The sequence below is a fragment of the Urocampus carinirostris genome, chromosome 17 (assembly GCF_059441175.1).
Source record: "Urocampus carinirostris isolate Australia breed hairy pipefish chromosome 17, RoL_Ucar_1.0, whole genome shotgun sequence".
NCBI classification, from domain to species: domain Eukaryota; kingdom Metazoa; phylum Chordata; class Actinopteri; order Syngnathiformes; family Syngnathidae; genus Urocampus; species Urocampus carinirostris.
Genome location: NC_142365.1, coordinates 9,690,098 through 9,702,940, shown reverse-complemented (window position 1 = coordinate 9,702,940; position 12,843 = coordinate 9,690,098). Strand labels below are relative to the sequence as shown.

Below are 12,843 nucleotides of genomic sequence, written 5' to 3'. Positions count from 1 at the left end.
GCAGATAGATAAAAACATTTTCGCTAAACACGTGGTCGTGATGGAACACGTGGTGTGACTCAAAGGTAAGTTTTTATTGTACACTATTTAATCTTTTATTCCTTGTGCAAACGATTAGATAATTACATTTTTATTTATAAATGTTTTCGTCATCTACAGAACGCCATCGCATTCCGTTATATTCTACTTGTCTAGGTAAGTCCCTTCCCGCCTAAAAGTGTTAAAATTTATGACATTGATGAAACTAGTGAATAGGAAGTGCCGTCCGATGCGATAACTGACGATTTTTATCAATCACTGTTCTGAGTCATTGTAATTTATCTGATAGTAGTATACCCCGTCAATGATGATTTTTACCTAATTTAAATGTTATTTCCTCCCAACAGAAACCTGACGTTTCCTGTGACATTTCGGTGTTCTTGAGTCTCCACCCGGAAGGTAAATTTAACACGCAGGATTTATGAATATGCTAAGCAACAGACATGGGACCAAGTCACACATGTGCAAGTCTCAAGTAAGTCTCAAGTCTTCACCTTCAAGTCCCAAGTAAGTCCCAAGTATTTTTTTCTTGGGCAAGTCAAGTCACAAGTCAAGTCCCGAGTCTTAGATTGCCAAGTCCAAGTCAAGTCACAAGTCATAAAAACAGCGACTCGAGTCGACTCGAGTCTCAAGTCCCCATGTCTGCTAAGCAATGTTGTGATGAAATTATAACTGAAAAAGCTGGAATTACCGTCAGATATTTCTTGGTGATACTCAGTTTCTGAACATTTGCTTAATTTCCTTGCTCTGATAAAATGGCATGTTGGGCAGTATGTAATATTCCACGTTTTATGTTTCCAGAGGATCCTCTGTGAGAGGAGCACGACGACGTCCCTCCCTGAAAGTTCAATGTGTGTGGAGTTAAAAGTTTGAAGTTGAAATAAAGCATTGTGAAATACAAAATGTGTTTTGATTTTGTTCTAAATACAAGAACTGGTTCTAGAGGGTGCCGATCACTTACGACACGCGATAAACAAATGCCCAGATCTAATTTGAAAGGTGTAGTACTATGTCCAAAGTGCTTTTCAGGGTGGCATTATTCTAAATTTAAGTTCCAAAATGTTAACCACCAATTTTGAAACTAATGGCTTTAGAGCAAAAGAATCCGTACAAATGCATATTGTCTGAATTGGCACCTACCCCGAGAGTTTGACATAGTGCGTAGAACTTCCAGCACCCACTCAATGTTTGAGGCTAAAACGGTCCACGATCTCCGGGCCGTGAGTTTGTGACACCTGCTCTAAAGGAGTGATTTCATCCAGGAAAATCATCAAACCTGTATTAGCTGACCACTTTTTCAAGGAAATTGTTTTGTTCAAATGTTTGCAGGGAGCAGTAGGCGTTCATAGATTCATTAATGGTTGATCTGGTTTTCCAGATCTGTATTTGACTTTTTCAGTGAGTCGGTAAAGGTCTGACGAAAATGCTTGACATTGTTCCCAAATGTATCTACAAGTCTGCTTAAAAATGACGCCAACACTGCTCTCTCGTGGCTTTGCATTTGCCATTGGATTTCTTCTTGATGAACGGCAGCTAGCATTGTTTTTTTTTTTTACTTTGACCTAGTCTACTTGGTCTCAAGTTTGATTTCCTAAGGCACTAAAAAGTCTTGAATTCAACTTGCCATACACGGATTACTGACAGTGAACCTCAAATGAGAAGGGACTGCACAATACACAAAGAGGTAAGTATTAGTTTCAGGAGCGAGCAGCAGCAAGTCAACTGCAGGAGAGAGAGTGGGAAAGGTGAGATGGCACAACATTCATTTGGACAGGTAACTTTAAATTAGTTTTATCTGGTTATATCAGTATCAGAAATTATTTTCCCCCCATTTTATTAAAACTCCACTTATTGAAACATGAATATTTTGTTTGTTTGTACATGATTCAATTGTTTGTTTGTTTGTACATGATTCAAATTGAATCTTTTCTTCCGGCGCCGTCACGAATGGCAGCCGCTCCAGCAGCTCCCGTGTTATTTTCGATTGTTCTCGATTGTTCTCAGCTCAGGGATGCTGCTGGAAATGTGAATTTTCGAAATGTTTGTTCAGTATGGCAATTTGCATAATCTGCAACCAATAAGAAGCCTGCATCAAATTACGTGGGGTATCTGCCAATATTTGGTTGCACATAGGTTGAAAAACTGTGCATTTGCATATCATTTCCCCAAGTAAACGCGTAGAACATTAGAAAAATGGATAAGTGGTTGGGAATTAAGCCAAAACCTTAGCCCCAGAAGATTTAAAAGCTAACAAACTTGATGCTACAAGGGGTAAACGTACATATAAAGCATCGTGGGAAGACTTCACGTGGCTTGAAGCATACGAGGCAACGCATAAATGAAGATGAGTCAATACAGGTACATACTAATACCAGATGGAAAACAGCAATGTCATATATATATATTCATATATGCAATGAATGTTATAAGTAGTTATTAGTGTTCTGTTATTCGGATTATCTATCCTTAATACTGCTTTGAGTTGTCTTACTGTGTTTCAAGTTGTGAAAAATGGGGTAGAGAACTATGGCTGGGCAGTCAACCTTTCAAAGTGTCCTGAAACTTTGTCATTAGTTTCAGATACTACCAAAACAATTTAAAGTATCAAACTTCATTCCAATTTATTAAAGAAAAAAATACAAATTGTTTAGGGAAATACCTGCAACCTTAACGGTTTTATGCATTTTAAGACGAGTACGACGTACAAGGAAATATGTACGGAAAAAATGCAAATTTGTCAAATCGCATGCGTCTGCCGCCTGGGGATTTCCCATCATGCATCATTCAGAAAAATAACATGGTGTACGATTATTTTGTACGGGAAAATACGACAGTTTGTACAAGCATGGAGCTGTGGAGGTTGACAGGTATGGAACTATAACACCCACAAAACCTTTTTTATTATTTTTTTAATGCCCACTAACTAAATTCAGACAAATGTCTTGTTTTAAATTTAGCCTGGCCTTTAAACGCAATTGCTTTTCATGCTAAAAACAAACTTCAAGTACCGGTTCCTGCATTAGGATATACCGAGAATTTTAAAGAACCGGGAGGACATGTTCAGACCTTTTGCTTGATTTTAAAATGCCTGCTAAATGAAACGAACCCCCTTGTGATACCTGCTATCATTTTAATCGAGGAAATATACAAAACCTAAGAATGTGAGTCGAAGGATAACCCATATTCCTCTACCAATATTGATCAGAATATCTCATTAGGACCACACTAATCAGAGCGGATTTGATTTACAACTTGTAAACCTTTTTAAAGGTGCATACCAATAATGTGCTTCCTCACATAATCCCTCTTTTTCAACAGTACTTTTTTGTATCGACTGTTTTGAAATACAATGTGTTTTCTATGAAGACTTAAAAAGTCTGGAATATGATCAGTCTTCTTCCCGCTCGATGTAGCTCTTTGAGGCCGAGCGAGCCATCTGGCGGGCGAGGTAGCGATCCCTGGCCGAGCTCATGGTCTGCTCGTTGGATCGTTTGGCGAACTTGTTCGCCTTGGGTTGACCTTCGTCCGCCTCCTCGTCGCCTTCCTCCTTTTTCTCTTTTTCTGCCTCCTTCCCGTCTGCTTCTTTATCTTCCTTCACCTCTTCTTTCTCTGATGTGCTGTCGCTGGCGTGACTCCCTCCGTCGTGGTCTTTCCTTCCGCTGTCTTTCTCTCGCTCTTCCTTCTCTCCTTTCTTTCCCTCGCCCTTCTCTCGCGCTTCTCTCCTGCTCCGGCGCTCGTCGCCGCTGCTGGAAGAGGACGACCTTTGTCTGTAGTGGCGCTCGGGACGCGACGATTTGTCGCGTCCGCTCTTCTCCTTGCGCTCGTCTTCGTCACTTCCGGGACCGGGGGAGACTTTCCTTTCAACTTTTTCGGGAGGTCCTTCGTCTTCTGACTTCTTCACTTCTTCTGATCTGTAGTAAGAGAGAAGATGTAAGGGTATGGTGTCGGTGCGTCACAGGTTGAAAAATATGATGCGATCCGTTATCCCCGATCATATATTACTGCAAGCGACAGGGCGCTTTGGTCAAGAATGGCAGGTCTATTATGGTGTTCTGGCCTGCTTAATGAAATGCATCCCTGCAGGCCCGATCCATTATCCCCAATACCATGTTGCTGCAAGCGGGGACTAACAGAGCCCTTTTGTCGATATGGCCTGCCTAATATTAATGCATGGTTGTGGCCTTGATCCATTATCCCTGGTCGTCTAACTGAGAGTGTAGAGTAATTGAGCAAATTTGTGTCATTCCCATCCTTGACACCTACATGAACAGCACACATGCAGCTCCAATCTGTTATCGACTATAAAAGAGAATGAGGTGGCAGAATTATTTTTTTTGGGTCCGAGGTGACAGTGAAATGAACTGCACTGTTTTGGCTGGGCACCATTATCCCCAGTCGCCTATTGCCGCGAGCAGGGATCAAGAGCAACTGTGTGTCATGCATGACCACATATTTCTATTCATATATATTTCTATCCCGCATCGACTATATCTGAGGGCAGAGTATTTTTTGATCGGGGTGCTGAAGCCTGCCATTGTGGCTCACCTAAAATGAACTGCTCGGCGGTGGGCCGCAATCCATTATCCCCAGACGCCTATTGCTGAAGACGGGCTGAGGGAGCATTTTTGTGTCACGAGCGACACGGCTTTTATTTTCTGTTCCTTGCGCCGCCTACAATAAACAGCACGTGTGCAGTTGCGATCCATTATCCTCAATCGATTGCAGAGAGCAAAGGCTGGAAAAGCATTTTAATCGCGTCGGCACGCTCAAGCAGGCCATTGAGGCCAGCCTCGAATGAACTGCACTTATGCCCGCGAACCATTATCCCCAGTTGCCTATAGCTGAGAGCGGAGGCCGAGAGCGCAAATTTGTGGCCGCTCATTATTTTCCTTTAATCTGCACCAGCGCGACCGCGATCCAATATCCACTTTTGCTGCGAGCAGGGGCCAGCAGAAAACATATTAAAAAAGAGGGGCTGCTTCATGGATTTTCTCTTATCCCTGGGAATTCTGGCCCCCATTTTCCATGATAAACGCGAGGGATTATAGTTCGACATTCGTTATTTCAACAACAAGCACATACTTGATAGCAGAGCGATCCGGGATGGCTTCCTCTCCTACGGTTTGGTTGAGGAGATGCCGGTAGAATCCGCTCAGATCTTTTTGTTTCCTCACGTCCAAAGCAGCTACAAAAAGAACAAACTTCACAGTTAGGACTGGGTGATAAAACAATGCTAATTATCCTCAAAAATAAATGCTAAAAACGTTCGATAAAAGTCAATAATTTGGGGGCGCAAATGCAATGAGACCGCAAGTTCTAAACTCTAAAGGTGACGAGGACCAGCCAATCGTTTTGCAGGAATAGCAGTAAAGCGGCTCAGGGTGAAAAGCAAAAGGGACGACAAAATGGTGAAAATGAGCGACAAAGAGACAAAGGATATCCATTTTGGTTCTATCGCCCAGGCTTAATGACAGTATCTTCTTGACTCGGACCTTCGATGGCAGCCTCCCTCCTGGCGCGCTCCTCTTCCTCCTTCTGTTCCTGGAGTTTTCGCTTGTAGGCCGACGTGACGTACGCTTCCTTGTCTGCGAACTGGGTTCCTTCCGCCTCGCGCTCCTTTTGGATCTTGCGCTCGTCACGCCGCTCCTGCTCCTTCTTGCGGTTGTCCACCGCCTTCATAAGCTGATGGATGTACTTGGGCTGCAAGTACAAAAACGCTATTTTTTTTTTTAACAAAACAAGGCTTTATTAAACAAATAACAGTAGATCCCTGGGATACAGTAATTTTTACTTCAAGGTGTGGATTAAGGCGTTTTTTTCCGCTCTTCTTGAACAGGTTTTCCCCTCACCATACGACACCAACAACTTTTTTTCCGTGCCCGAAAACGTATAAAATCCTAACTTTGCGTTGTTCGTATGTATGACTGTTAGTCGATGTCATATATGATACTTGTATGCTATTGGTTTGCGTCAGGGCAGAATGAAAATGCCAATTTGCTATTGGCTGAACTACCTCCCACAATGCCTTTCTCAATTCAGTTCACCATCTCATGTGCGAGTCGGCGATACTATACTGTATTGTTTGTACTGCTTTCGTTTGCTATGGATCCAAGGCTTGCAGTAAGGATAAAGGGAGAAGCAAAAACATGATAACCATAGAAACAAAGCTTTCGATGATCAAGAAATACAAACAAGGCACACAAACAACTACACTCAACGATCAGGATTATTACGAGTAAGTGGGCAAATAAAGCAAAAGTCTTTTTAAGGGCATGACAACCCTCAAAGGTAAAAGGTTTAAAATAGGATTCATTTTGAATCATTTGTCGCCATCTTCGCCGCCCTTCTGCATCCATCCTCGAACTCCACTCCACCAGCTTGTGGCTATAAAATGGTAGTCTGCCGTCAGTGTGCCTCATGTGAATACCAATATGCTATTGGTGGAAACTACCTACCCCAATGCCTTTCTTTTCATTCATTCATTCATTCAATTTAGAATCCCATGTATGTTCGCAAAGACTTTACGAGTCTGCGATACAATACTGTCATTTCCTACACGGTATTTATTTTCTATGGGTCCCAATATTTGCACTGATACCTAAGGGAGAAGTAATTATGGAAAAGAAGGTTGCGATTATCAAGAGATATGAATAAGGGACATAAAGGGCTACTTTCGCCGTGTTGCATGGGCATTGCCAATTAAAGATCGGGACTGTTATTAAAAATAGGGAGGCGATTAAAACAAGGAAATCTTCTAGGGCAGGAAAATTTTCCCAAGTAAAAGGTTCAAAATCAGTTTCCTTTTTTTAATCCACCGTCGCCGTCTCCTCATTCCCTTTGCATCCAACCTCAACTCCACTTAACCAGCTCTGTCACGTCATGCCAAATCCTGACAAAACTACCCTTTTCTTTACATGTACAATTATTTATAATGTAATTTACCCAAATAACCAGATGAAAATGGATGGACAAATAGTAATACATTTATGTGTGCAATTACTGCCAGAAAGTATGCCCCTTAAAACACAGAGTCACATTTCGGCCTAAGTTGTAAAGCAGTTTGGGGGGAAAAAAGCAACTATTTATCATTAGGAATGGACATTAAGTGGTTCATAATGGGGGACCAACCCAGCCATATGTATGCCACATAAATAAATGAAAACATCAATAAATGACATAAATGCAATTTGTTCATTTGTGCATTTTGTCATTTGCTTTGTGGCCGATAAGGGATCTGTGTTCTAATATATATATATATATATATATATATATATATATATCACAGCCATATCCCCCTAGTGCACAGGTGTCAAACATGCGGCCCGCGGGCCAGATCAGGCCCGCTAAGGGATTGAATCCGGCCCGCGAGACAACACTCGGAGAAGCGCAAGAGGAAAACAAGCTGCAGGTTGAAATATGTCAACTTGATGTTGCCAAAGCCAGGTGCCTCGAACAAAGACACTGTACTTGTATTTATTTCTCTCTCTCTCTCTCTCTCTCTCTTTCTTTCTCTCTTTTTTGTTTCTGTCTTTCCTTGTTTCTGTCGTTCTTTCTTTCCTTCTTGCATTCTTTCTTTCTTTTTTTGTTTCTGTCTTTCTATCTTTGTTTCTGTCTTTCTTTCTTTCCTTCTTTCTCTATGTCTTTCTTTCCTTCCTTCTTTCTTTCTTTCTTTCTATCTTTCTTTGTTTCTGTCGTTCTTTCTTTCCTTCTTTCTCTGTCTTTCTTTCCTTCTTTCTTTTTTTCTTTCTTTCTTTTTTCTCTTTTCCACCCCTTTTCTCCCACTCTGTCTCTGTCTCTTTCACTTTCTGTTTCTCTCTTTTTCTCTTCCTTTGTTGCTCTTTGTCTCTTTCTGTGTCTTTTAACCTCTTTTGCTCTTACTTCCTTTTTTCCTTTTCTCTCTCTCTCTTCCTACCCTTTGCGCTTTCTTTTCTCTTTTCTCTCCTTCTGTCTTTCTATTTCTCTTTGGATTTCTTTCTTCCTCTCCCTTTCTTTTCCCCCTCTCTCACGACTTTTGTTTCTCACGCTCTCTCTTTTTCTTTCTTTGTCCCCCCCTCTCTCCTTTCTCTCCCTCTTTCTCTCATTTCTTTATCTCTTTTTCTTTCTCTTTAATCTACTAGACTGGCCCCCAACAGAATGTTTGTTCTATCGTGCGGCCCCCGAGTTCAAATGAGTTTGACACCCCTGCCCTAGTGGGAGGTGGCTAGAGTCATTTCTGACTCTTTTTGGGAGATTGATTCAGAGGAGGGGATTCCCAGCCCCCTCACTCATTCAGAGGAGGATTTATTAGATGATTTAATCATCCTAGATATATATATGTTACTTTGTTATTTTAATATTCTTATCGGTGGTAGCCCAGATTCAGAAGGCATTAGCTATTCCCCGCTATAAGGCAATTTCACTATACGATCCCCACCTCAGAATGGATTCATGTCGTATCCTGGGGGTCTACAGTACACAGATTGATTCAAGTGACGACATGACCTTCCTCTCTGCGCCCGACAAGACTTTTTTGCTGTTTTCCAGCCTCTTCTTTTGGATGTCATCGTACACGGCGTCGTAATCATACACGGTGTTGTCCTCCTGCAGGGCCTTCTCCATTTCCAGCTGAGTCTGTGAACACACATAGTCACACCGCAGGCCAAGACTACAAGAAACCAAAGAATCCTTGTCTCACCTGCCTCATCGTCTTCTTCTTGGCTGCTTCTTTTTGCAGGCTTTCTCCGACAGTCGTCTGACTCAAAACAAGCGTCGAAGGTCACGTCAGCGATCAAATTTTTGGGGATTGATCGGATTACCTCGTCATCGGAGTCATCCCCAAAAACATTGAGTTTCTGGAGACGGGTTGACTTCATTAAGCTTTTCTTCTGCGGCAAGATGAGCCCGTACCTAAATAAGCGCAAGATATTTTCAATAAGATGAATCGAAAGGTAAACGACAGCAGAGGAAATGTTGCAACTAAAAATCATAAGGGAAAAGCATCATAACGGATAGCTAGTCATCTTTTGAAAATTCAACGTAGTTTAGTGGTAAGAATGGCAAACAAAGAGCCCCAAATGAACAACACGTCACAAAATATTCATGCAAAGCCATCAACATTATAAAGAACTCTTCCCTAACCGAGGCACCACCTCTTTTAGGGTTTCTACACCTTTTACATGGCCAAATTCAAGCTCTTTTTAAGGACTTTCAAAACCAACTTTCCAAATGTCTCCACTACCTTTAAAAGCAGATATCTGGTGTGAATCATGTATTTTGACAGAGCCACAAATATATCTGTGATAAACATATGAGATTATTTTTAGTTCTGGAGTAAATCCCGAATGTATTTGTTTTTAAAACCATTTTTTCCCAATTAGGTGTTGGGTAAAAATGACAGTAAAATGCAGCTTACATTTTCAGTTGCAGGAAGTTATTTCCAATAGAATTTAACACTGTGAAACGCTACCTCATTTCTTTGCATGGTCCATAATAAATCTCCAAAACTGATACGTAATCAAGGTTGGGTAGGGTTACTTTAACTGGATTACTTTCAATGACTTTTGGATTACTCCAATACCAAATATGCTAATAAAAGACAAAAGAAACTAAATATGAATAAAATGACTACATTTTGTGGAGGCTTGGGGAGTAACGGAATACATGGAACGGCAAAAATGATGTTGGCAAGCTGTTTGGATTTATTTTCATTTTGGTTCTCTCGCATTTTATGTTCGTTTTGCCGGAGATCAAAGAGATCAAAGCCAGGAGAGAAAGCTTACCACGTGTTGTGAGTCATCATTTTATCTATATTTAGTTTCTTTTGTCTTTTATTAGCATATTTGGTATTGGAGTAATCCAAAAGTCATTGAAGGTAATCAAGTTAAAGTAACCCTACCCAACCCTGTACGTAATACACTTTTCATAGTGCCATGTTTAGGTGTAGTATGCACCTGTCCTCTAGGGCGCGCCGACGCTTCATAGGACAATGCCATACAAACTAATGCGCCCTACCATTAATCACGAGTTAAGAAGAACTGGCAAAGCAAACCCACCAGAGAGCGATGTCAGCGTCATTTTTAAGCAGACTTGTGGAGAAACATGGCACCATTTTTAAGCATTTACAAGCACATTACCCAAAATCCAAACACTTTCCAATCCTTGACAACACAACATTAAAATTCAACGATTTTTTATGGTTTTACGTACGAACCCTAACCATTGAGCCTTTTGCCCCCTGGTAGGCGCTACAGGTCCCGTAATCACATATGATTGGTGGGGACTAAGCGATAAATTCTCAATATTGGTGGGGACGAAGTATCGGTGGGGATAAAACAATAATCGCTTGATATTTGTGGGGACACATCCATTCATGCCAAAACTGCACCCTTAAAAGAAACACAGCAACAAAGGACATTTCTGGAACGAGGAAGAAACTATTGTACAAGCTTCTCATCGATTGTGTTCAGTGACATCATAAAATCATATTTAATGTCAAAGGTAAAATGCCAAAACAATGACTTTTTTTCACAATAACTTGGGTTATTTCCAAATGCTATGTATGCAATGTCACTAGTCATGTAAACGGATTATTAGTATTGGCCTAAAAACCTGAATCCTGATCCATTACCTGCATGCAAACAGACCTTTTTATGCATTAAGCCAAAGATGACAGTTAAAATTCAAAATTGAAGACCCACAATGTCCCTTTAAGATTTTAAAACAAGGACAAACAGGCTCGGAGACAGCTTCTTCCCCAGGGCCATCACCACCCTAAACAAGCGCACAAAACTGTGAAAATATAGCTTGTGACTTAGTTTGTTATTGCTGCTCAAAGTTGATTGCACAAAACTGTGAAAATATACATCTCGCAACTTATTAGGGGATTTTTATTGCTGCTCAATGTTTTTACGCTTTTTTATTGCACTACTGTTACGATTCACCATTCTTTCATTGCACTACAATTATTACTTAAGCCAGTCTCTAAAGCTCTACGTTTTAAATATTTTGCCTATTTCTACCGAAAAACTTTTGTTGTGTTTCTCTTTAAAGTCTTTATTTCATGTTTACTCTAGAGTGCCATGTCTAATCTCGTTTACAAAAGTTTTACAACGTTGATATAAATGACAACAAACAATTCAATGTGAGCTCCGTCTTTGCATTTAGCGTTAGCTGGATTGGCATGGGGGTAAAATTGCCAACCTGCTTCACCACAGATATAAGTAAGAGTATATTATATAATCAACAAGATAATTCTTGTACTGTTAATTTATAAATTAGCCTTGATTTTGATAAAAAATGTGTGAGCATTTTGCTCTGGCTTACTGTTTAGCGGGCGCCGCCATCTTTGTTTTTATGTATTATAAACTCGCGGCAGATTCGACACAAAAGGGTGCAATGATGAAGATAATGGGAATTTGAAAAAAAAAATCCTAGATAACGGTGAGAAATAATGATGGATAAATTTATATCAACTTTAAAATGTGACAATATTTTCTCCTTAATTTGCTCTGGGTCAACATGACAAGTTCGTTAATGTATGGTGAAAGTGCGAGCAGCGGTGAATCATTAGTTTTAGGCAGGATTTGTGAATTATTTCAAGTACGTAATTTTCTTTGTACATTGACAAAAACCTTTGAAAACTTTTAAAGAACATGTCTTAATTGATGAGTTAAATTAGTTGATAAACTTACGTTGAATTGGTGGGTACAGTTTTCTTGTTATGTTCCACTAGATGTCGCTACTCCTCACATTTGCCGGCATAATGTACGATACTGACACAGATCAAATACTGCAATTCTATAAACTGATTTTTAAAATAACAAAAAAACATTGATTTACAGTAGATAATAAGCAAAAATACATAAAGTATTTTACAAAAGTTTTTTTTATTACTGGTAGGTCGGGAGATTTGCATTTGTCAAACACAATAAGAGGCTTATCTAAAGGAGCTGATTGTGTTGTCGGCCATCTTGCCTCGAACCTGTTTTTTTCTTTATTTTTTGCTCTTTTTACCTTTTTTACTTTTCTTTTTTGCTTCTTTTTTTTCTTTTCCCTTAAATCTTCTGTCTTTGTTTCTGTCTTTTAGTTTCTTTTTTCCCCCATCTTTCTTTTAATTCTTTATTTATTTATTTTATTCGCTTTCTGAGATATTCGTATTTGAGAGACTCTCAAGACAATTTTTTTAAGCGGACTACGTCAATTAAATATGAAAAAAGCATGACCTTTTTGATAGTTTTACTCGAAAAATGCCCTTACCAATACAACAACGACTCTTTCGAGTACATACAGGTAAACAGGAAGCTAAGCTAACGATACTACCTAACAATATTGCTTTTAACGCGTTAGCTTTCAGGTAACACGTGGTGTCTTCAATCAGCTGTGAATATAAACTCAAAAACAGTAATACACAACATTTTATCTTATCTATTATTTCCATAGAAGTATTTGTGAAGTGTTTCTGCAGCCAGGTTTTTGTATTAATACTTTAGTTTTACTCCTCTAGTTTTTTTGTGGTATTTCCATTGAAGAATTTTTGTAGTATATCAGTAGTATTTTTTTAGGTATTATTGCAGTTGTGTTTTTGTAGTATTTCCTAAGAATGTTGGTGGTATATCTGTAGTGTTTTTTGGTAGTATTACCTATATTTTATGTTGACAATAACTGAGGAGATCATTTCTTCCTCATGCCATGAGGCTCTTTAACTCCACCTGGGGGAGTGAAAGCCCACATTAAACCCCACGCCAACATTTGCATATTACCATATTTTCATTACAGTGTGTATTTTCCGTAGCCTTATTTAAATACTCTATAGCAAAACGTTATATT

At 39.7% G+C, this 12,843-nt stretch overlaps 1 protein-coding gene, 1 long non-coding RNA gene and 2 other non-coding genes across 4 annotated transcripts; 3 read left to right on the top strand and 1 right to left on the bottom strand.

Moving 5' to 3' along the window:
- The first annotated feature begins 142 nt into the window (after nt 1-142).
- Nucleotides 143-942, top strand: LOC148349167 (uncharacterized). The gene is made up of 3 exons (XR_015847420.1): nt 143-195; nt 387-438; nt 841-942. It is a non-coding gene; the product is annotated as an uncharacterized LOC148349167 (long non-coding RNA).
- Nucleotides 232-303, top strand: LOC148349169 (small nucleolar RNA SNORD49). The gene has a single exon (XR_015847474.1). It is a non-coding gene; the product is annotated as a small nucleolar RNA SNORD49 (small nucleolar RNA).
- On the top strand, nt 695-766 carry LOC148349168 (small nucleolar RNA SNORD65). The gene has a single exon (XR_015847475.1). It is a non-coding gene; the product is annotated as a small nucleolar RNA SNORD65 (small nucleolar RNA).
- Nucleotides 943-2,643: 1,701 nt separating the features above from the next.
- nsrp1 (nuclear speckle splicing regulatory protein 1) lies at nt 2,644-11,402 on the bottom strand. Its single transcript, XM_088321531.1, has 7 exons — nt 11,341-11,402; nt 8,835-8,925; nt 8,714-8,770; nt 8,521-8,649; nt 5,532-5,739; nt 5,122-5,224; nt 2,644-3,950 (listed from the first exon to the last, which is right to left on the bottom strand). The coding sequence occupies exons 1-7, from the start codon at nt 11,358-11,360 to the stop codon at nt 3,428-3,430; spliced, it is 1,131 nt and encodes a 376-aa protein (XP_088177657.1). The 5' UTR covers nt 11,361-11,402; the 3' UTR covers nt 2,644-3,427.
- Between the last annotated feature and the right edge of the window lie 1,441 nt (nt 11,403-12,843).